Source organism: Caretta caretta, chromosome 16 (genome assembly GCF_965140235.1).
Source record: "Caretta caretta isolate rCarCar2 chromosome 16, rCarCar1.hap1, whole genome shotgun sequence".
Taxonomy (NCBI): domain Eukaryota; kingdom Metazoa; phylum Chordata; order Testudines; family Cheloniidae; genus Caretta; species Caretta caretta.
The window spans coordinates 6,244,909-6,267,684 of NC_134221.1; the positions used below are offsets into that span (position 1 = coordinate 6,244,909).

Consider the following 22,776-nt stretch of genomic DNA (forward strand, 5'->3'; position numbering starts at 1 on the left):
ATGCCTTTTGCACAGCCACAGATTTCAGGAAGCCCACAGCCTCTGGAGTAAAATGTCATTCACTCTGTATGTCAGGGCGGTGTGTGTGCACTGGTCAGTTACCAAGTGCAGTAAGGAGATGAGTAGCGGGGTCGGGGTCGAGCCGGGTTAGGACACCAGGAAGTCAGGGTCAGGTACCAGGTAAGGTTATAGACAAGTAGCAGAGTCGGGGTCAAGCTGGGGTCAGGAGCCAGAGTTTAGGGTCTACAGCAAAGCATGATCAGGAGTGGAAGCAAGCAGATGGTCTGCATCATTGCTCAGACAGCTCCCCAAGATGGCTCCTGGTTTATACACCAGGATGAGCCAATCAGTGGGCTGTGAGGGCCCTGCTGTGCGGTACTTCCTGTGGTGCCTAGCTTTACAGGGTCCTCTAGCAGAAACCCAGCCTAACCTTCCAGTGGTGATGTGGAAGTGTTGGCAGCCCAGAACCCCATGGTCCTAGGTACTTACAGTGCATCTCTAGCCATATACTGTAATGACGGTGCATGTAATAATAATGCACATTGTAAAGTTTGGTTATAGATTAGTAAATCCCACGGTTGGGTAATGCCTGATCCAAAACTTCTTTGCAATCCATTTAAACACAGAGGCAGGGTTATTCCTGTCATGGGCACTGGGTATTTGATTGCATTATTCTTGGAAGGGAGCAGCACCAGAGTTAACATTGCCCCAAGACTTATTTATCTTGCAGCCCTAGTTATAATTAGCATTCCTCTCTCAATCCAAACTGGATTGACGTTAGTCTCTTTGTTCAGTCCACCTGCTATGGAGTGGTAAGGTAACCTTATCTGTAAGGTAGCTTGCGCAGGTAGCCATATCACACATGACGTTTTGGGGCTTTGAATGGTGTCATGGTGCCAGCTCATTCTGTGTTTAAACGGTTTTGACCTTTGAACAAATGACAAAAAGGGCAGAAAGTTAAACAGCACGCCTGGGGTCACCCTGATAGTCCCAGCAGAAGTGTCAAGAGACGGATCAAGGCTGTACCAGCTGATTTCCTCCACCTAACAATTACCTTGGTTAAAAATAAAACATTAAAGGGACAGTTGGCCAGAGGTGGAGTTGGGCAAGAAATAGTTTTCCCATCCTGCAAATATTCTAGAGAGTTCTGAATTTGTCTTGTCTTGAATTGTGATGAAAGGTTCCAAGCTTGAAAATATTTGCAAACTGAAACACTGGTTTGTTGGTTTGTTTGTTTTGGTTCACTTGAAACATTTTGTTTCAACAATTTTTAAATATTTTGTTTCAATTTTGACTTTTTTTCTTTTATTAAACCTTTAAAAAGGTCAGAATTAGCTTAGATGTTGAAATGAAAAGTCATCTGGAACTGGAAAACCAGGGTACTTTGTTTAAAAAATGTCAAAACAAAACATTTGGATGATTTAGAAACTTTTTTCCTGCAAATTTTTTTGAGTTGGTAAATGTGTGGCACCTGGCCCTGTTAAATGAACGGTTTCAGTTTTGACAAATCAGCATTTCTTGAAAAAAATCAGTTTGTTAAAAAATTCCCAACCAGCTCTAGTCAGCAGTTCGCTCTGTGACTTGTGGGTCTGGCCCAGGATTTAGGCAGACCCCTTGTAGTGACACTAGACAGCACAGTCTCTGTTATCAACCTGGGACCGACAGAGCCTCAGAGAAACACAGGGTCTGTCAGTGTCCAGCAGCCTCAATGAACTGTGTTCATCACAGTCAAGCCCTGTTTCTACCACTGGGGGCAATAGAGGTCCCTGCTAAAAATGCCTTATTTTATCTGTTACGCTTTTAAGGGTAAGTTAATGTACTATTTTTGTGTCTGAATTTGAGAAATGGCTGCTGGTGGGAAGCCCTGGAAACCAGTTTCTCTAGCTATTTACTGAGGAGGTGTGTGGTAAAGTAACCTTGCCTTGAACCACCTGCTAACATGCATCTCTGAGGGTGGCGGAGAGTGGGAAGCGCAGATTCCATGGTTCATTCAGTAACTCTGTGGTGCATTGTGATGTAGGCCCTGATCAAGCAAAGCTCGTGAGCACATGCTTAACTTTAAGTGCAGAGTAGTCCCGTTTGGGTCTGCTGGATCTGGGTGCTCTGGAGCTTGGACCGGATACTTGACAGCTCTGCGCCTTGTGCAGTAATTTACACCTGTGCAAAGCGGGTATAATCTGTGTGGTAGCATTTTAGCCCTCATGTCGCACAAGGTGTAAGGCAAGCGGGGCACCAGGCCTTGTGTGATCTTGGGAAGGATTTCCTTTCCTTGTGGGGGCTGGCGTACGTTACTGGGATAAAATGCATCTCACTGTGTCGTTTTTCACATTGCTCCAGGTGACTCAGAGTGCGACCTGCAAAGTGATGGTGGTGAAAATCTACAAGAACGACGTGGACCAGGAGGTGATAGTGCGCGAGATTAGCTTGCTGCAGAAGCTCTCCCACCCGAACATTGTCAGGTGGGTGGTGCCATAGGAGAGGCAGTGGCTAGGGAAGAGGGCCTGGTAGAGATGTGCCAGGCCTGGGTTTTTAAGTCAAGAGTCAGAGTTGGAATCTTTGTATGAGAAGAAACCTAAACCTGAGTTTTTGTCCTGTCTTGTAGGTATCTTGGGATCTGCGTGAAGGACGAGAAGCTGTACCCAATTCTAGAGGTAAAGGCTTGTTGCTGGGACACTTCTTGCTTTTAATTGTGAGGGCAGTCAGGGTCATAGGGGATGAACTCTTGCAGTCTTGCTTTCCAGAGGAAACATGTGTAAAGCACAGGTAACCCACACGGTCGCTCTTTGTCTGTCTCCAGTGGCTGGGTCACATAGAGATGTTCCCGAATCTCCTACTGCCATTGAGCTAATAGAACTGGTCTTTAGTTCTGGTAGTAGGAACTCTCACTTTTAGATCCAGAGATCCTGGGTCCTGCCCTGGCACACGGGTGGTGTTGCTCACAGATTGCATAAGGCACTTTCACTGCAGGGAAGGAGACAGCAGAATTGCACTATAAATGCAGCCAGTACGTGTTCTATAACACAATGATAGGGCCCAATCCTGCATGGCGTTCTCGGACAGAATTCACATTTACAGCATTGGGTGTCTTGTCTGACTAAAGAGGGCAGGATCAGGCCTACACTCTGAATAGTGTCTTCCAGAGAAAACAGTGTCTCAGACTCGACTCACACAAATGACGCTGAAAGGGGGTAGGCTGGGGAAACCAGAGCTGTTTGGAGTGGGCTGAAGAGTTGAGAGTGAGGAGGAGCTGCAGAGAAGAAGCCTCTTGCACCGATAATGTTGAGGGGCAGAGAGGAGACCGTTGCCAGATGAGTAAGGAGGGGAGGTGACCCGGTAGAGCAAGAACCTGAAGGCAGTAGAAACACTGCAGCATTCAACAGCACTGACCTCAAACACTATGGACAGGCTGTTTGGGAAAGGCCCCCCGGGTGCTGTCGCTCATGATCCAGCTGCATCAGCAGAGGTTGGAGGGGGAATATTGCATGGCCGCACCCACGCACCAGTCAGAGCGCCGAGCCCCACGCTGAAATTCACTCACTCAGGGTTAAACGACAAAGGCAAAAGGGCTCCTGCCCAGCATGTGTGTCTTTGCAGTTCCCTACGGCACTGCAAAGCGAGAGGCCCTTGAGTGGGTGTGGAGTGCTGGGGCTCCCGGGGGTAATCTGGTGCTGCATGCTAGTACTTTCCCGGTGTGCTGTTGCAATCTTGCACTGTACAGTAATCATCGAATATCAGGGCTGGAAGGGACCTGAGGAGGTCATCTAGTCCACCCCCTGCTCAAAGCAGGACCAATCCCCAATTTTTGCCCCGATCCCTAAATGGCCCCCTCAAGGATTTAACTCACAACCCTGGGTTTAGCAGGCCAATGCTCAAACCAAAAACCCCCTGATTTGCTTAAACTGCAATAGTCCTTGTGGTGGAAAACTCTCGGATACTGCCACAATCAATTACTCTCTTTTAATGGGAGTGGTTGTACAGCACCCAGCACATTGCTGCCCTGATCTTGGTTGGGGCCACTGGGCGCTGCTGCAGTACTCACCCGCATCACGCGAGAGGGGCTGATGAGATCAAGCAATTCCCAAACGGAGATGAACGGAGTGTTTGCAGAGGCGTATTTGCAGAGCCTCCATTCCAGCAGAGCCTGGCCTCCATAGACTCCCTGTTTGGTCTCATTTTTGCAGTACGTTAACGGTGGGTGCCTGGAAGAGCTCCTGGCCAGCAAGGAGATCACCCTCAGTTGGAAGGAGAAGGTGGACTTGGCTTCAGACATCACCAGGGGGATGATCTACTTGCACTCCAAGAACATCTACCACCGGGATCTCAACTCCAAGGTGGGCTGTGCTCAGAGGTTGACATTCACCATCCCTGGGCAAAGGGCTGGGCCTGTGTACCACTTACTCGCACGGCCGAGGCACCACGTAAATCCCACTTGAGCCCACAGGGCTCAAGTGGGACTTATGTGGTGTCTTGGCCACTCTGCACCAAGGGTGAGTTGTGAAAGCTTCCTTGACACAGCCTGTCATTATGGCATATTAGTTACGTACCAGGCAGGAGATCCTGGAAGAGCTAAAAATAGACTCCTCAAAGCACGGTTATGGTCAGAAAAGCAACTCGGGTAGAAATGGACGTGCCGGGATTTCCACACTTGTTCTCCCGCCATGGTTGCGAGATGTCCCCTGTCCAACTTGCGAATCAAACCCAGGGTTCTGTCTCTAATCACGAGCTCCGCAAGGGAAAAGAGAAGCGACCCATCAATAACAGGGAGGGACAAGATGCAGTGAGTTAGTTCGCCCTGCCACCAGAACTCTTTCTGTTTTATATGTGTAGCTGTGACAGTTCCCACTTGGGGAGCGTGGCCTACTGGTCACGCCTGCAACTCCTGGCTGCCAAGGGGGTTGTGGGGAGGGGAGCTTGGCCCCTCCCACTCCACCGGACTCTGACCCAGGGCCCTTTGGGCTACCAGTAGTCTGGCAACCAAGGCTGCTTAAGGCTGTCCTCCCCATGCTTCTTCCTCTCATCCCTTACATCCCCTGGGTCAATTTAGTCCAAGGCTTTCCCCTAGTGGGGAAACCCAAACCACAGTAGGTAAGAGGGGGTTAGCACTGTCCAAGGTCCACAGGGTACTTCCCTCTCTAGTTGTCTCCGGGGTGGGTCCCCTCCTTCCCTCAGGGAGGGCCCCTTTGGGCAGCTGTATCAGAGTCTTACGCTTCCTTCTGCTCTGCTGGAGCTGTGGGCTGCGGGTCTGCTCACCTCTGGCTCTGCCACCCAAAGGAGCTAATTCCCGGCCTTTTAATTCCTCCAGCAGATGGAGCAGCTCCCGGCCCTGCGCTTGTCCCTGTCCCGTGGCTCCACACCTGGCTGTGGGTTGGGCTGCCAGCCTCCACTGCAGCCTGCTTGTGACACCGCTCCTGACCCCTGCCTTGGTCAATGGCCAAGGCTGGGGGCAGGTCCGGGAGTGGAGTTGCACCCAGCCGCGGGTCTGGCTGCTGGCCCTCGTCGTGGCCCGGCTGCAGCTCTGCTCCCACCCCCAGCCTTGGCCCCTGGCCATGGCTCCGCTCCCAGCCCCGGCCCTGCTCCCAGCCCCAGCTGCAATCCCCTTACCTGTGTCTGCGTCCCTGAGCCACGTCTCCCACTGAGCAGGGGCGCGGACAGGGGTAAGGGGGGGACACAACCCTGAAAAGGTTTGGGGACCCCTGCAGTGGAGGCTCGTGCTTTCAGATCCAGAGGTCCCAGGTTTGATTTCGCTCCATGCTGATGACCTCCACAGGGGCATCGCATTGCAGCCGTCACCAACGAAATAACCAAGACTCTGGTGTCGGGAACTGGTGGAACAGAATCTCTGCCTTGTGCTGCAGCTGTCCTGGCCCTGCAGTACTGGGCGTGGAGAGCAGTTCTGGGCTGTGCCATCCTTTGCTGTTTTTCTGCTCATCATCCACACTTCTCATTAGACATGGTTTCTGTCTGCGGCTGCGTGGGGTGATTGTGATGCTCGAGGGGCCTGTTTCTCCATTGCATTATTATGGGCCGTGTGGCTCTAACCCTGGCAGATTGATCTGCAGGGAGATTCCTCCAGTTAGGGCCAAATCCACCCCTGGTATAAATCCATTTACATCAGTGGAGCTTTGCTTAGGATGACTTTGGCTCTAATGGTCCCCTTGTTGGGAGGCTGAGCAGAGACTGAGAGACCTGCAGGCTGAATTCCCTGCTGGGCCCTAGAGATGGCCCTTGTGGGTCAGGGTGAGAGATCGGTTCTCACGTGGCTAAGCACAGCAGTGGGATTCAGCAGACGTGGGGTCTGTTCCCCATTCCTCTGCTTCCTCCCTGGGTGAGTCACTTCCCCTCTGTTCCTTTCCTCCTCTCTAGAATGGGGATAATGATGCTCAGTGGATTCAGGGGCAGGAGGGTCTCTGGCTGCATTGACTAATGGGTGCAAAGTGCTTTGAGAGCCCCTGGCAGAGACTTGAGAGAAGACGCCAGCTCCCAGCATTATCGTCAGACACTCTGGCAAGGGCTGGGTGCTGCCTGTGTGTCAGTAATAATAATAATATCTAGTGCTATAAAATGATTTACAAAGGAGGGTCAGTGTCATCATCCCCATTTTACAGGTGGGGAAACTGAGGCATGGGGAGAGGCCATGATTGGCCCAAGGTCACCCAGCTGGCCAATGGCAGAGCCAGGAATAGAATCCAGCTCTACCGAGTCCCAGTCCAGGGCTCTAGTCACTGGATCGCAGTGCCTCTCATAGAGGGCTCCATTCTCCAGGGCTGTCAAGCCAGCCTCTCTCACCTCTGCAGGTGGTCTTACAAAATGGTGAGCCTGGGGATGAGCCATCAAATTCATCCGCTTTGCCTATCAGCCCAAGTTCCCTTAGAGCAGCAGTTCTCAACTAGGGGTCCAAGGCCCCCTCGGGGGCCGTGAGCAGGTTTCAGGGGGTCTGCCAAACAGGGCTGGCAATAGATTCACTGTGGCTCAGGGCAAAAAGCTAAAGCTCAGCTGTCCCGAGCCCCACCACACAGGCCTGAAGGTGAAGCCTGAGCAGCTTAGCTTCGTGGGATCCCCTGTGGCGTGGGGCCCCGGGCAATTGCCCTGCTTGCTATCCCCTAATGCCGGCCCTGGCTTTTATATGCAGAAAAACAGCTGTTGTGGCAGAGGTAGGCTGTGGATTTTTTATAGCATGTTAGGGGGTCCTCAGACAGAAAAAGGTTGAGGACCCCTGCCTTGGAGGGGACGGAGGATGGCAGCTTTATAGAAACACAGTGATGCCACCAAGACAGTGATCAGATCTCCCATTGACTTCAGCGGAGCAACACTGATTTACACCAGCTGACTGTCTGACCTAGAACCCGGATCTGACCAGAGTCCACTGAGCTTTTACTGAAGCAATTCCCATGATCCTTTGCAGTCGAAGCTAGGCACGTAGTGATCTGTTTGCTGGTACTGTGTCATGACTCCTCCATTGATGTTCCCTGAGTGTCTCAGCGGAACATTGAAATATTGATGGATGTGGCCAGCCACGCATTACAAGGCTGAGGAATATCAATACAGGATGCTAGGCTGGCTTCATTATCCCCACAGCTGTTTGCCCAGCTTAATCACCAGCCATCAAAACACAAACTCCAGTGGGAAACAGCCTGGCAAACAGGTTCCATCTGCCTGTGGCTTTCCTTGCTGATGTCCTATAAAATCCATTGAAATGTATTTTCCCGTAAATGTATCTGCATGTTGCATTAACTCATTGTAAAATCAGAGCCACCCCGGTCCTGCTCAGAAAGTCAGTGCACGTTTCAGAATGTCACTGCACATCATGTGTGTCTCTCTGCAGTTGTTTGGCCCTGATAGGAATTTCTCCGTTTCCCTGCAGTGCTGACAGCCTAGGATATGGGAGGGTGGGGAGGGGATGCAGGCATTAAATCCACTCGATAGTGACATCCAGCCATCTGAAGCAGCTGTTTGTTTTTTCCAAACCTGCCTTACTCTGACCAGACCGTCCTACAGAATTTGACAGAGATGAAACCAATAGGTTTCTGTAGAAATTGAACAGGATTCTATAGGAATTACTCTGGCATAGGGTTTAATAGAAAATGATCTGCTTTCTAGAGGTTGCATGAACCATTCTATAGCAGGGATTTATTTCTCTGCTCAATGTGTAGCATAGTCCAAAAAGTCCTATAGAAATGTTCTTGTTTTCTGTCCAATTCGATAGGACTTTGCCACAAGATGAGGGGTGTGTGTGTACGTACATGTATGCACACTGTGCAGTTTGAAAAATCCAAACCAGGTCCGATTCTATCAACCCCCTCACAAAGTTCAGTTGTGGGGGGAGCTGTCCTGATTTTAGACCGTCTCCTCTATTTACGGAAACTGAACAGGCTTCCATATAGATGCCTAATTCTCATTAATATTTAAGGGATTTGCGCTTGCATCTCCCTTAGGTGGCCTTGAAAATCTCAGCCCAAACCTCTCATGTTCCCAGGGTCACTGCTAAAAATGAGTCCTTCTTTTAAAAGCAGCAAATTCTAGGCAAATTCCTTTCCCTGTGTGGGGTGGGAGGAGAGATTTGGAGAAAGTGCTTCTTTCCACTGAATAAATTCTCTTCCACCCCTTTCATCTACCTCCTTCTTTACCCGTCTTTTCCATCCCACAGCGTCCTCTGTGCTTTGAAAAGGCCCCATGTGAGGGGAGTGGGGAAGGATGGAGATGCAAGGAAGGTCCTTACAACTCTGGAAACCATGCTGGTTTCCCGTCACTCCTGGACGGACGGACACACACACACACACTTTGAAGTTGACAGGCCAAGCAGCTCTGGATGGGGCGTGGCTCATGGGTGTGACACGTGGGTGTTGAGAACATGCCCCCACTCATGTTGTTCTCCTGCAGCAGGAAATGTTCTGCAGAATGGCTCCTTTCCTGCTGGGTTAAGATAAAGAGAAACACAAAAGCCATGTGCAAAGAGGGGTGGCAGAACAGGACCTGAGCCTAGCATACTGGCCATGGTATGGCTGTCTCTGCAACCCCTTGCCAGGGAACTCAGAACTGGTTTTAGGAAGATACCCTGCTGTGGGGGATCAGAGCCCATCTCTTCGGGAGGGGTAAGCACTGAACAAAGAGCATTATGACAGGAGAGGCAGTCTGGGCTAGTGGTTTGTACAGGAAGTGGGAGGCAGGAGCTCCTGCGACCTAGTCCTCGCTCTGCCATCGACTCGCTGTGCAGCCTTGGACAAGTCACTCAAAACACTCTTGGTGCAGTTTTTCATTGGGTGAGCACAGCCCCTCTGCGGGTGGTGAGGGTCAGTTCAGGTCTGTCTAGGGCTGTGTACTTGGTGCTGCAAGCTATGGCTGGGATCGGTCATCCGAAAGGCTCCATCCTGCATGAGCATCCCGAAAACATTCTGTCCCCTCCACCCCGTTGATGCTAATGGGCACTCTGTGCCTCCCCAGCGCAGCTGAAAGCTGGTCTAGTGCATGAGGTGGGTGCGTTGCAAGAGGGGCGGTGGGGGTGGGCGGGATGGGGAGAAAAAGGCTCAGGTGCTCTATAAGTGGGAATCTCAGACGAGCAGCCCTGGGGGACTTGTTTCAGAACTGCCTCATTCGCGTGACCCAGCGGGGCCGGGAAGCCTTGGTGACGGATTTCGGTCTGGCCAGAGAGGTGGTGGAGCTGCCCATGAAGAACCCGGAGAGGAAGCTGTCCCTGGTGGGCTCCGCCTTCTGGATGGCCCCTGAAATGCTGCGGGGGGAGCCGTACGACAGGAAGGTACAGTTCTGCCTCCCTGCCCCTTGTGTGTCCACAAGGCCCAGGTCAGGTCCCCCCGTCGCTCTCCAGAGCCTCCCGCACAATCAGTAGTGTTAGCTTCTCTTCCAGATGGTGGCTCTGTGATGTTGACTTGGTTATGAGTTTATGGGTCCCTGGCAGGATCAGCTCCACACCAGTGTGGTCCGAGGCCTGGCTGAGTGTCGCCAGGCATGGAGAGGTTTCTGGTCAGACCCTTCAGAGTGAGGGCACAAGTGCTGTGCTGGAGAATCTTTCTCCCTGGGATAGGTGGGAGAGGACAGGAAAGCTCCACTTCCCATAATGGGTATTGCTCTCCCTTCTTTCATCCCAACTCTGCTCTCTCCAGCTCTCCAATGAGTTAGGGAGCCATGCAAGCTTGCCTAGGAAAGTTCCTTTGGAGACAAGAGGTTCTGATGCTTGACTGGCCTGGGTCAATTACGGCTGCTTGTGGGACGTGTTCTCCTTACTTTGGAGAAAGAGCTGGTGAAGCCTCTGTTAAAGAAAACACTTGAGCAGGCTGTTTGGTAACTACACATCTATGTAACTATTGTGATCGTTCTGTCCTCCATTGAAATGCAGCCAGTTCTGGGGTGGTAATGTGGCTGCCACTATAAAGGTGCTAGCAACATTGAACAAAGCTTTAGGGACAGGAAGGGAAGAAGAATATCATATGCAGTTATCCACATCTGAATTAGCTGAGGACACTGGGGTTAACACCCCTCCCTTTTGCAGTGTTTTGGGTGTTTATCTTATAGATCTGCTCTAGGAATTATTTTGAGGCAGTTCTATGGCCTGTCTATACAGGAGGTCAGACTAGATGATCACAATGATCCCTTAGGCCTTAATCTGTGAAAGAGGTGTCACTGGGTGTTTGGCCATGTGCAGTGAGTCCCTCTGTTTTATGTCTCAGCTGAAAGACAGCACCTCCTGCAGTTCCCTGCGCTGTATGTTGAAAGGAACAGAGCAGCTTGGTGAAGGCAGGCAGAGAATGAAAGGCAAGGGATTGTTCTCTTGTTACACGTTTCCCTGCCCACACCCTTGCTTTTGGGTGACCTCAAAGCAGGGTCGCTCGGTCTGCCGTCCTCTTTCTGACCCTTTGCTTCTATACACACTAGAGCCCCCCCTCACTCTGTATTTCTGCCCCCTCTTGCAGGTTGATGTGTTCTCATTTGGCATAGTCCTGTGTGAAATACTGGGCAGAATCCCCGCTGACCCCGAAGTGCTTCCCAGAACGCAGGTAGTTATTACTGCAGCTCAGGTCTGACCGGTGTATCCTCCATGCGCTGAAGTTAACAGATTGGGTGCCTGTGGTTTCTTACACACACACACACGTTAAAAGTTTTCCAATAACCAGTTTGTTGTGGTGGGTTTTGTTTACATGTCATTTAGTTGCCACCTACATTTTCGGTGGGAAAAGCAACAGCTTTGATCAAATGTAATCAGTTTTTCTGAAGTGCCAATTTGGTTCCCTATGTTTTCATCTCAAACCTCTTTTCCAGACTACTGTTTTGAATTGACGTTTCAGCTTTTAAGTGGAACGGTCAATTCAAAGCACAAATAGTCGTTCCATATCGATGTTCTGAACTGGAACGCTGCAGCCTTTTGCGTGGAAAGGGTGAAATATTGTTTCCATTTTTAAAATGGCACAGTCGTTGGTTCGGTTCAACGTCGCCGAGTCAGAAATGCTCAGGCGTGACTTCCCTTTCCACGAAGTTCTTTTCTATTTCAACGGCTTTGTCCAAACCGACGTGGCGCTGTTGGAACTTCCCCTGGGATGGAAATGCCCTTTCTCGAGCCGCCCTGCTTTGGAGGGAAAGAAGGAAGGAAAGAACTCAAAATAACCTGAGACTGGGGAGAGACTAAACTCTCCATCTGTGTGCATGAGAGGAAGGGAATTCTATGTCAGAAAGTGGTGGCTCAGAGGATGATGCTACAGACACAGAAACAGTGAGGTGCTGCGAAGGGCTGAGCTCCCGCTGAAAGCCTGGATTTCACGTTGACAGTGAGTGCTCATCACCTCCCAGGATGGAGCTCACTGACTGGCTGCTACTTACTCATCTTCAGCTCAGGTGCTGACATGGTGGCCCCCGTCACCACGGTGCCTAAACACCTCATAATCTTGAATGTATTTGTCCTCACCCCTGCACCCTGCGCAACAGGGCAGCGCTGTCATCTCCATTTACAAATAGGGAGCTAAGGCACCCAGAGATTAAGGGCCAGATTTTAAAGGTATGTCGGTGCCTAAAGATGCAGATAGGTACCCAGTGGAATTTTCAAAAGTGCCTGCTTGGGAATTAGGCATCTAAAAGAGCATTTAAAACCCCCACGAGAAGCCTATCTGGATAGGGAAGTGAAAATCTGGCCCCAAGTGACACAGGAAGTTTGGGGCAGAGCAGGGATTTGAACCTGGATCACCTGAGTCCAGGTCTAGTGTCCTAACCACTGGACCATGCTTCCTTGTAATTCCTGAATCCATTTCAAATCATTTAGGCTAGAGGAACAGCGTTGCCTAAGGGTGAGCGCACATGGCTAGGAACTGGGGGAGTCTGAGTCTTTTCCTGGCTCCGCTACTTATCAATAAATTGATCATTTTTCTAAAGTGCCTGTTACTTTGATACGTGTGTGTGCTTAGCCATTAACGTAATGGCTATGATAGAGGGGTTGTGAATCTTAATCCATGGATCAGTGCTTTGAGATCCTTTGATGTGAGGTGCGAAGGAAGGGCATAGGGGTTGGTTTGTGATCCAACTCTTCCATACCATGTCTCCTGCTTCTCACTGAGGTTCACGTGGCCACTGGTGGGGTCGAGCTTCAGGGACTGGGAAGTGCCTCCAGAGGGAGGGTAAAACATCCGTCAGGTAAGGAACTTGGCCAGCCACCTGGAAAGAGCCATATCCTGAGCCCTGCAATTGTTCTGAGGCGTCACAATCCCGTTCCTCGGTGCAAAGCGCTTTCCCACAGCCCACGCCCCGCCCAGTCAGACCATCTCCTCCCCCTCGCCTGTCATTGACCCAGAATCTCGTTGTCTTTCTTCTCCACCAGGATTATGGCCTTGATGTTGCAGCTTTCCAAGGAATGATCAGTGAATGTCCCAAGCGGGTTTTGGACCTAGCCGCTAGTTGCTGTCGGGTAGGTTTCTCCCTCGGTTTCCTTTCTCTGTCTTTCAGTTTTACCGTCTCACTTGCTGTGTGTGAGAACTCAAACTGCCCTTCAACCCCAGTGGGGACTGAGCCCTTCCCCTTCGTCACAGCCCTCTGCCACTTGAGGGAAAGGAGTGACTCGGGGACCTGGCAGCAGAGGGGAGGTTTTATCCTCTATGTAGACTAACCGCTACAAGAGGACACTTAGCCAGTGTGTGACAATGGCAGAGTAATGAGAAAACTTGAGGGAATCTGGCAACACAGGGGCAGGTTTTGAATCCGGGTGTCATTGTCAAACTTACCCGCTGCACCAAATGGTTTTTGCACTGGCAGTAATGGAGGAAACGGCATGTATTTTCCCAGGAGTCTCTCTCAAAATCCCCTCCCTTCTCTGTGCGGTGACTTGGTCCCACAGCAAAAAAAGGTTACATGGCCACTGGCACACACAGATGTCTGATATACAAATGGCAAGGATACAGATGGAGAGACAGGACCTAGAGGATGTGGTCGGCCTGCATTGCTGACTTTACAAATTTGTTCTCCGGGGCCCACCGGTCACACCACATCATCTTTTGCTTTTTCATTTTCCTATAACTTCTGGTTTTTAAAATAAAATGTCACAGAAATAGCAAAGATGCCTCACTGTGCTGGCTGGAGCAGCTCTGTTGCCAGGCCGTACGGGGCAGGCTGGAAATGAGGCAAAAACTCACCACATTACTCGCAAGGAGGAAGAAACAAAGGCAGTTTCTCACCCAGGCAGACAGCAGAGAGTTCTGTGACTATATTCCAACTAGTTACTTTGGAACTCAACGGCAACAAATTAAAAGAAGCTGCAGCAACAATCCTCAAGATGTGTCATTAGTTTATTCTAGAATCAAAATGGTGAATCAGAGTTGGTAGCTGGCTTCAATTCACGTGTCTTCAGCTCCTGCGTCTCTAAGGCTGACACGAGGAGAAGCAGCTGGGGATGATTCAGGTGGCTTGCAGAGAGCTGGTCTGTGTCATACAAGGTGGAGGACCTTCCCGCAGGCCTCGCGCTGCGCAGCACTTCAAAGGGAAAGTCAAGAACTTGATGATGCAAAACGCCTGCCATGGCCAGGCCTGCTCAGGATGAGATGTGTCGGGAGGGATTCAGGGGGAGCTTATCAAAGACACAAAGGGTGGCCAGACACTCGACTCCCACTGGAAGGCAATGGGAACTGGGCACTTGCCTGCTTTGTGGCTTTGAAAACCTCCCCCTCAAATCCCCTGGCCCTGCACATTTTGGGTTGGATTCTGGTCCAAATCGTCAAAGGCACTAGGCACCTAATTCCCATCGATTTCAATGAGAATTAGGTGCCTAAATATCTGTGAGGCTCTGGGCTTCTGTGCATGAATAGTTTCAAGGCCCAGTCTGAGAAACACGACTGGCCTTATTCTTCTCTGTGCAGAGGAGAGGCAGCTTGCACATCCCCCGCTCAGGTGCCTCTAGGGCCCCATTCAGCCACTCAGCCCTGGTGAGTGCAGTGCCTTGGGCAGCTTCACTGGCACCTCTGCTGCCATGGCAGGGGCACGGCGTTACCAGCATGCATGATCTCTCCTGACCCCAGACCTGGAACATCCTAGGGCTTTTCCAGCTCGGTGGCTCCGAAGCCTGATGGCCCTTTTGCAGGTCCTTTGCACTGGGTTAGTGGTGCAAAGGGCTGCCATATGGGGTGAGTTTCCCTGAGAGAGCCAGAGTCTCCCCTCACACTGGAGTAACACCAGATGCAGGAGAGCGGAGAACCAGGAGGGTCTTAAGCTTCAGTGTCCTTGATGTTGTTAGACCCCTATGCAAATGCCGTGCCAAAGTCAGCTGTAACCAGGGGCTTGATTCTCCATAGAGCATCTGCGACACATCATGCAAACAAGTTCAAGGCAAAATGGATGAGCAGGTGGGCTTGGTTCTGTGTTAATGTGATAAAGCTGCTAAGAAGTTACTTCTGACAAGAGGCAAAGAGGGGACAGCATAGCTGGGAGGGAGGGTCGTGCTGATGTCCACATCTCAGACACCCTCACACCTTACTCCTTTTGGACACTGCTGCCTTGCAAATCAGGGTGCAGAGGGTCTCGGGACTTCCCACCACTCAGCGTCCAGGGCTGTGCCTTGTGCCTCTCCTTACTTGTGCCCACAAGTTGCTTCCATGCACCCTCACCCTGGAGCACAGCGCCCCTTTGCTCCTTGCTGTGTGCACCATGGGAGGACTTGCAAGGTCGAGACCCCAGTCAGGTCTGCAGCTTTGATGTCCCACTAGCCTAGCTTGCAGCCCCTGGGAGAGTCAGCCCTATTTTCCCCATGTCCCCTCCCAGCAGAAAATTCCCTTCAGCCTCTTGTTCCTCCTCCCCCTTTCAGGTGGAAGCATTTAAGAGGCCCTCTTTCTGTGAGCTGCTGGATGAACTGGAAGACGTAGCAGAGAGTTTGGAGGCTCTAAAGGATAATCAGCTGTCTGGATGATTGCCCAGGCTCTTCTGAGCCCTGATGGAGTCAGACTCAAACTGTAAATTACGTGTACATCAGAAAAGGCGAGAGGAGAAAGAGCACAAGGGTGAAAAAGCAAAGTAATGCCCTGGTATTTATTTAATTGTATTCTCTTTCTCACATAGAAAGTGTGGCTTGAAAAATACAAAGGTGGACTTTCCAAGGGTTTTTTTCTAGCTGAAGTTTTTAACAGAAATAATTCCAACACTGAGCAGTCTTTGCTTGGTTGTTTTTGTTTTTTAAAGAAGAAGATACTAATTTCTGATGTAAATATAGAAGGTGAGAGATTCTGGAGGGGCGCTTGATAATTGAATCTCAGCTGGGGATGCTCTCTGAAGCCCAGGATAGAAGTGTGGCTCTCCCCACCCCCCCCATAGTCCTACCTGTGTCTCAGCCCTCCAGCCTTCATCGGAGCCATCTCTGGAGGCTGTGGATTTGGCGTTGTGTAAAGGGGAAGGGGAGGCATGGCAGACTGTGAGCTAGTAAAGTCGCCTTATAATACATAGCCTTAAAACCGTCCTCCAGTAGCCTTGAGAGGAGAGGACGTTCTGTAATGTCTCTGGTCATGTGACCTTCCTAGAAACCGGCCAGCGTCCAAGCACGCTTGTTGTGCTCAGAGCATTTTGGGGGGCTCGTGTAGACAGAGGGTGATGGTTTGGGAATCCTGATTGGCTGCTGAGGAAGTTAAAATTGCCTGTTTGTGGAACATTCCACTGAGACGGGGGTATTTGCTTGAAAAAATATAAACGAATGAACCAATATATACCTTTGGAAAAGCTGCATCAGGGATGCTTGCCGTGTCACAGGCGTGTCCGTGCCAACAGAGAAGTGCTTGCCGTGTTACAAGCGTGCCCATACCAACAGAGGTGCTCACCATGTTATAGGCGTGTCCATACCATCAGAGGGTCTTTGTGTGGTACAGGTGTGTCCTAGCTTTCTTACAGCAGATGCTAGACTGTCTGGGTTTATTCCCATGGCTCCCACACCCCCAAGACTCCTGTGACAGGGTCGCACACCATACAAAAACATCCCAACAAGCTCTGAGGCAGGTCTGTCAGGGGATTGCTAGTCACTGGTGAGGGGCCATGATTGGCAAGCAGGCAGGATAACGCCGACCGCCTCCACACTGGGGAGATCCCTGTGAGTTCCTGGCTGTGTTCGCGTCTTGATGCCCCTTGTCATGGTGGGCACTGGGGCGTGCACTCCGTGATGCAGGCAGTCGGGACAGGGTGTATTGGGGTTGGCAGCCCTGGCCTTCGCTGATTTGGGATATGCTTCAGATCATATTCTACTGCATCACTGTTCTGGGTCCATCCCCAGCTGCCCTCTCCAGGGGCGGATGTGCTCCCCGACAGGCAGGTTCAGACTCTGGTACCGTAATACCCACCTTATGATTCCGCCTTATCCTATTAAAGACTAACCACTCCCTGAAAGTAAACCCTAGTTTATCAGTGCACCTAAGTAAGTGGCTTGAACGTTGCTAATGGGACCCCATCATCAGGTTCATGCAGGCCCAGCACTTCGGGCTCTCTCTCACCTCTGCAAAGCACCCTCCCGTAGCAGTTTCTGAACTAACGCTGCCGGGCAGATGTGTTGTCCGGGGGACAGACAGTGCAGCGCAAGGCTGGAGACAGAGGCGTGCTTTGCAGAGCTGCAGGACAAGAGCCGTCTTTGTTGGACCCCATTGATTTGTTAGTCGGGGATGGGGAGGCTTTGGTTAGAGAAGTCAGGCCACAGCAAAACAGCTTATTCCCACCCGAAGCGAAGGAGGAATTTGCGGAGGCTCAAGTCCTGAGGCATTGTGGGGATGCATGAGCATCTGATTTATGGGCTCAGGAGGAGAAATGAAGAATGTGCCAGTCATCTACCCCCTGTGCAAAGCCATTTCCTCGTGTGTGGGTGTTTGTGTGTGATGACACTGACCCACCTCGCAGGGTGTGGTGTCCTTGAATCAAAGGGCTAATGTGCTTTGCGGATGCTAAGGTCCAAGTGTTATATTTTCTTCTGGGATCGGATCCAGCAGAAAGAGGTTAAATACAGTTAGGGAAATAGTTGGAGGAGATGGGGTAGGCTGAGATGGGAGGGATTCCAAATTAGGGGCAGGAAGGGGAGGGGTTAATTAGAGTTAACTAGCAGTAGCAGAAACCCTTTTCTAGTGCAAACTTAAAAAAAAAAAAAAAGGCAAGTGATAAATCCAGCATCTGACTAATTTTGAGCTTCTCCTAACACATGGTAGGGTCTTGTATACGAATGATTTCTCAGCAGCAGGGCCATCTCCACCACTGGTTTAAAGTGGTGTACTTCGGTTGAATTTCATGGAGTTACACCAGGTTACTCTGGCTGAAGCTCCTGCCCCTAAGTTGTAGCTCTTCGGGGCAGGGCCTGTCCGGACAGTAAGGCTGAACACAAGAGGACCTCAGTCCTGCATGGAGCCCGTAGGCGCTGCTGTTACACAAATGATGAAGCATAAGTGGGGACCAATTCACACACTGCGGTGATGTGCTGTAACCTGACGCACAGCCACTTCTTACTGTATATTTCACACTTGGTAAATGTCCTGACCAGTGTTTTCAGATGTTCCTTGGTTCTGGCTACTCCCTGAAGCCTGTAACAATGCAGCAGCTCAAAGATAGAGACTTTGAATGCTGGTGGAGTCTGTGTCCTGCGAAATACAAACAACTGTGTGGGGAAATGGCACTGACATCTGTGCAAGTGAATGTCTGCAGTAATAAGGGACAGCGTTGTAATGGTTTTGCATTCTCTCAAGGGACTGCAAGGATTTGGAAGTCTGCAAGAAATATACTCAATGCAGCAAAGATGCATCTTACAGTGAGAGATTTACTAGTTCAAACATGTTTCTGGAAGATTATTTGTTGCTCCATTTTCCTCTGTATCGCTGCTATGCTTTTTGTCATTTGCTGATGAGTTTATACACAAGGATCTTCTTGCTTAAGAGTTACAATATGCTCAGCAAATATGGATTTCTGTGCAGCGGGCTCCGAGGAGCAGAGTCTTAAGGAGCAACAGGGTGAGATTCCCTAATTATTCTGCCGAGGAAGGAGACCGTGGCTATTTGACTTGCTTCCCAATTTGGAGTCTCTGTACCATCTGAGTGGAAGTTACAGGAGCTTGTGTTTTACTGCCTGGCAGTACAAACACCATTGATATGCACTGTGTATCTTCAGTGTGAGCCAAGCAACACCTGCGTCATGGCAAAGTGCAGGGTGGTAGAAGGCAAATAGCTAGGTTTGCATTGAACGATTAAAAGGTGATGCATGGTGGGAAAGGAGGAGACCTGCTGAGGAATCCCACTGCCCTCTTCAAAGGAGCCAGGCTGTACAATCAGCTGTTGTGGGGGGCAGGGGATGTACCTCTTAATCTTTTGAGGGCCAAGTACTGTGACGTGGAGCAAGACCCACAGCCCAATCCAGCATCCATGTGCAACTTCCATTGGCTCAGCGGGAGCTGGAGTGGACCCTAAATGAGGGACATAAGGGTATATCATAACGTGGAGAGCCCTGAATGACATAGGGCCTGATCCAAAGCCAGTGAAGTCATTGGATCAGAGTCCCTTGGAACATAGGACGGGAAGAGACCTCCTGGGTCATGGCGTCCAGTCCCCTGCTTTGTAGGCCACCCCACCGTATCATCCCCATCAGGAACTTATCCAGCTCCATCTAAAACCAGTTAGGTTGTTTGCCCCACACTGCTTCTGTGGGAGATGAGCCACAGCCTCCCTCCTCTGATGGGCAGAAGCCTTCTTCTGTTCTCCAGCCTAAATATGCTCCTGGATCGTCCACCGCTGTTTGTTCTTGAGCCAAAATTGTCCTGTAGCTTCGGTAGCTCTTCTCCCTCCCTGGGATTTCCCCCTCTCCTCTCCCCATGTATTTATTGACTTCAGTGGGCTGTGGTTAAGGCCCTCTATTGCTTTAATAACATTAGCAGAGACCTTCCCCCTTTGCCTCCTCTCCACAGCATCTGGAATGCCAGCTGCGTGAGCCCACTCCTCTGTTGCAAATACTGAACAATAACAGAGGAATCCAATTTGGCATGGAAGGCAGGCACTTTTGGGGCTAAAACAAGGTAGGGCCCTGCTAATAGGGAGTGCTGCAGGGCATGGGCACTGGCCTGCTTCTGAAGGTACAAGTTGCAGTTTTCAAAGGCCTTTGTGGGATTCAGTGCCCAAGTTTCATTGAATTCCGGACAGGATGGAGTTCGGAGGCCCAGCTCCATAGATTGGACAGATCTGGAGCAGAGCGGGATGTGGGTTGCTTTGTATTATTTGGCTTGGCTTGGCTGAATGGGCAGTGCTAGTGATGAGTGGTCTCTGCAGAAGAGCTAGCTGGATTCTCACGCCTCTAACCTCATCTCCCAGGACAACCTCTTTGGTGCATGAAGAATGATCCTCTAGCAATAGGTGTGTCCCATCTAAGACAGTCTACTCCTTCAGTCCTTCCAAGTGCCCGCTTGCCATGTGACTGGCTGCTCTGTAGAGCACTGGAGCAGTCGTTTGTGAGGTGAGCCCGCTCTCCAGTTATTTACTGCAACCCCAACCAATCCCAGCAACCCCTCACCCAAGGCTCCGGTCACAGTGAAAGTTACAAAGTAGAACATAATTGCAGAGTGAATAGAAACTTTGTTGAAGGTCTAGTAAAGTATTGTCGACTGCTTTTAATTGTATTGTTCTGAACAGTAGCATCTTTTCATGGATGCCTGGAAAGGAAGTACATTGGTTAAAGGGATATGTTTGGTACACACTGAGGCTGTACGAAGCAGAGGCGTCCAGCTGGTGTCATTGGGAGCGTGAACCGGACAGATGTGTAGCTGAGTGCAGTAGGCTAGGCCTGTCTGTGGCTAGGAGCTGATAATGGTACTCATTTAGTTCTGGAGAGCTGAATGAGGGAGAGGTTGATGCCAGTCAGGTCCTTTCTAGACAGCAGGGGTGAAATTGTGGTTCCACTGAAGTCAGTGGGAGTTTTGCCATTGCCTTCAACAGGGCCAGGGTTTCTCCCCAGACGTATAAAGAGTTAAAGTTTGAGATGAGCCAAAGCAAACACCCTGGGGAATTTCCACCCCAGATGTGAAGAGCATTGCTGGGATCTGTCTCGAGGAAGCTGGCTTTGATCCCTCATCCTGCTCTTTGGGAACGTCCAGCTCAATATTTGAACTTCCCAGCTCGGAGCCCTGCCCCTGAAATCAGGGAGTCACGACGCTGGGGATCTGTGTAGCTCTGCCGTTGTCCTCCAGGTTGCATTACTCACCTCCCAGTCACAGTGACTCACAGGCTTAGCACATCTGTTCTCCAGCAGGAGCCCACTCCTCCAGCTCCCTTTCTCTCTCCTCTGACAGACTCTCCACTCCACAGAAGCGAGCGAGGGTACAGACCATGGTGTATGTACGGTATCCAACAGGAGAGTGTTTCTATCACATAATGTCTTTTTAAAAAATGCCACTTTGGAATAAAGTCCAGTGCTTCTTTCCCACACAATCCTAGGTTCTTTTGTGTGTTTTGTTCTCCTGGGTCGATTGAGTAGTGTCACAGAAAGTCTGTGTGTTTCCACTCGCAGTCAGCTATGGCATCTAAACAGATGGTTCATGCTCTGTTTATCTGTGTAATTGACGCTGTAAATCTTTACTTAAATTGCACTTGCAAAACAGCTTTAACTGTGAGATGACCAGATCTTCCACTGTTCATCCTTCTGTAATGGGGCCAGCTGATCGGCACTAAATCAGACCCTTCGCTTTAGTTTAGGAGATAGAAGATCAAGAAAACAACACATGTGATGTGCTAAGACAATCAAATTGACACTTGCATCCTGGCAACCCAGGCTAATCCAAACAGACCCAGCGACAGTAAAATGATTTTCCTTCCTGATCACATTTATATTTCATACTTTCTGACTCATACATTGCAAACAGCAGCATTAATTGCTTTTTCAGATGCAGCCCACTCACAAGAACACCCTGTAAAATGAGGGAGGATGCGTTTTTGTTTTGAAACAAGGTTATGGACTCGCAGGGTTCTCCTGTGTCCAGCCAAAACAGGTGGAGTGGAGGTATAGCAGCCCCCTGGACCAACTTCTCCAGCCCCACTTCATGAGAACTCTCATTTGTGCTAAGTGGAAAAGACCATGATTTTAAAGCACCCAATTCTCATTTACCGCTCATGCAGTAAGGTGAAGTAGTAGTGAAAGGAGTTTACACCCTGCCAGTTGCCAGAACTGTGTAAAGGAGCCCTAGTCTAAATGAGCATCAGGCCCTCAAAAATGGAAGCCTAAAATTAGGTTCTTAAATCCCTATTTAGGCGCCTAAGTGCAGCAAAGGAGGAACCAAGAACCAAGGGAAGAAAAACCCTTTGATGTTTCTGCAGCCATTTTCTAAATGCAAATGATCACATGATGATCACACAGCTGATCTCACTTGATTGTTTCCCTGCCATTGCAGTGGCCTCGGGTGTTGGTGCATCTTGGTTCTTCCTATTCTCTGCCTGTGGCACATATTAGTCTATTTAGTCTACATATCTAGTAATATGTCTGGTGGGCTGTAATCAGGGCTTAAATTCTCAGAGCGTATTTCCTGGGGCTTGGCGCTTCAGCCCTGTGGGAGGCCCTGGTGCTTGTGTCCTGCAGGTTTGAAAATACTTACCAGAACTCTGCTCCAGACAGCTCTGGCCTGTCTGTAATACTTCGGACTAATATCAGTGGTTAGCTTTGATGCGCGAGTACTGGGTATGGTTGGTGTCCATTTCAAAACCACCAAGCACCCAGTAGCTTCCATCAGGCTCTTGTTTTGGAAAAATCTTGGCCTAAACCTTTAGATTGGAATGCTGGTCCCATTGAAGTCATTGACTTCCAGAGAGGCCCAGCATTGGGCCCTGGCAATGGAGAGTCATGCAGACCAGGAATGCTCAGTGTTTGAGTGAGCGAAACCCTCTTGAGTTAATACTGGTGAAAATCACTGAGTCCGTCCATGAAAGCTGCCCCCATACAGCCTGTTTCAGAGTAGCAGCCGTGTTCGTCTGTATTCGCAAAAAGAACAGGAGTACTTGTGGCACCTTAGAGACTAACCAATTTATTTGAGCATAAGCTTTCGTGGGCTACAGCTCACTTCATCGGATGCATAAAGTGGAAAATGCAGTGAGGATGTTTTATACACACAGACCATGAAAATATGGGTGTTTTTTCATGGTCTGTGTGTATAAAACATCCTCACTGCATTTTCCATTTTATGCATCCGATGAAGTGAACTGTAGCCCACGAAAGCTTATGCTCAAATAAATTGGTTAGTCTCTAAGGTGCCACAAGTACTCCTTTTCTTCATACAGCCTGTGTGCAGAGTGGGCCAAACTGAACTCCAAGGATGAGTCTCTT

At 50.0% G+C, this 22,776-nt stretch overlaps 1 protein-coding gene across 5 annotated transcripts in view; it reads left to right on the forward strand.

Moving 5' to 3' along the window:
- LOC125623569 (dual specificity testis-specific protein kinase 1) overlaps positions 1-20,894 on the forward strand; it is a 63,211-nt gene extending 42,317 nt beyond the window's left edge. For all 5 annotated transcript variants that reach the window (XM_048823152.2, XM_048823150.2, XM_048823151.2 and 2 more), the window contains exons 3-9: positions 2,338-2,459; positions 2,603-2,651; positions 4,182-4,331; positions 9,578-9,751; positions 10,923-11,006; positions 12,812-12,898; positions 15,281-20,894. In XM_048823152.2, coding sequence (XP_048679109.1) covers positions 2,338-2,459; positions 2,603-2,651; positions 4,182-4,331; positions 9,578-9,751; positions 10,923-11,006; positions 12,812-12,898; positions 15,281-15,382 — 768 coding nt within the window. In that variant the 3' untranslated portion in view covers positions 15,383-20,894. The remainder of the gene's footprint in view (positions 1-2,337; positions 2,460-2,602; positions 2,652-4,181; positions 4,332-9,577; positions 9,752-10,922; positions 11,007-12,811; positions 12,899-15,280) is intronic.
- Positions 20,895-22,776: the final 1,882 nt, after the last annotated feature.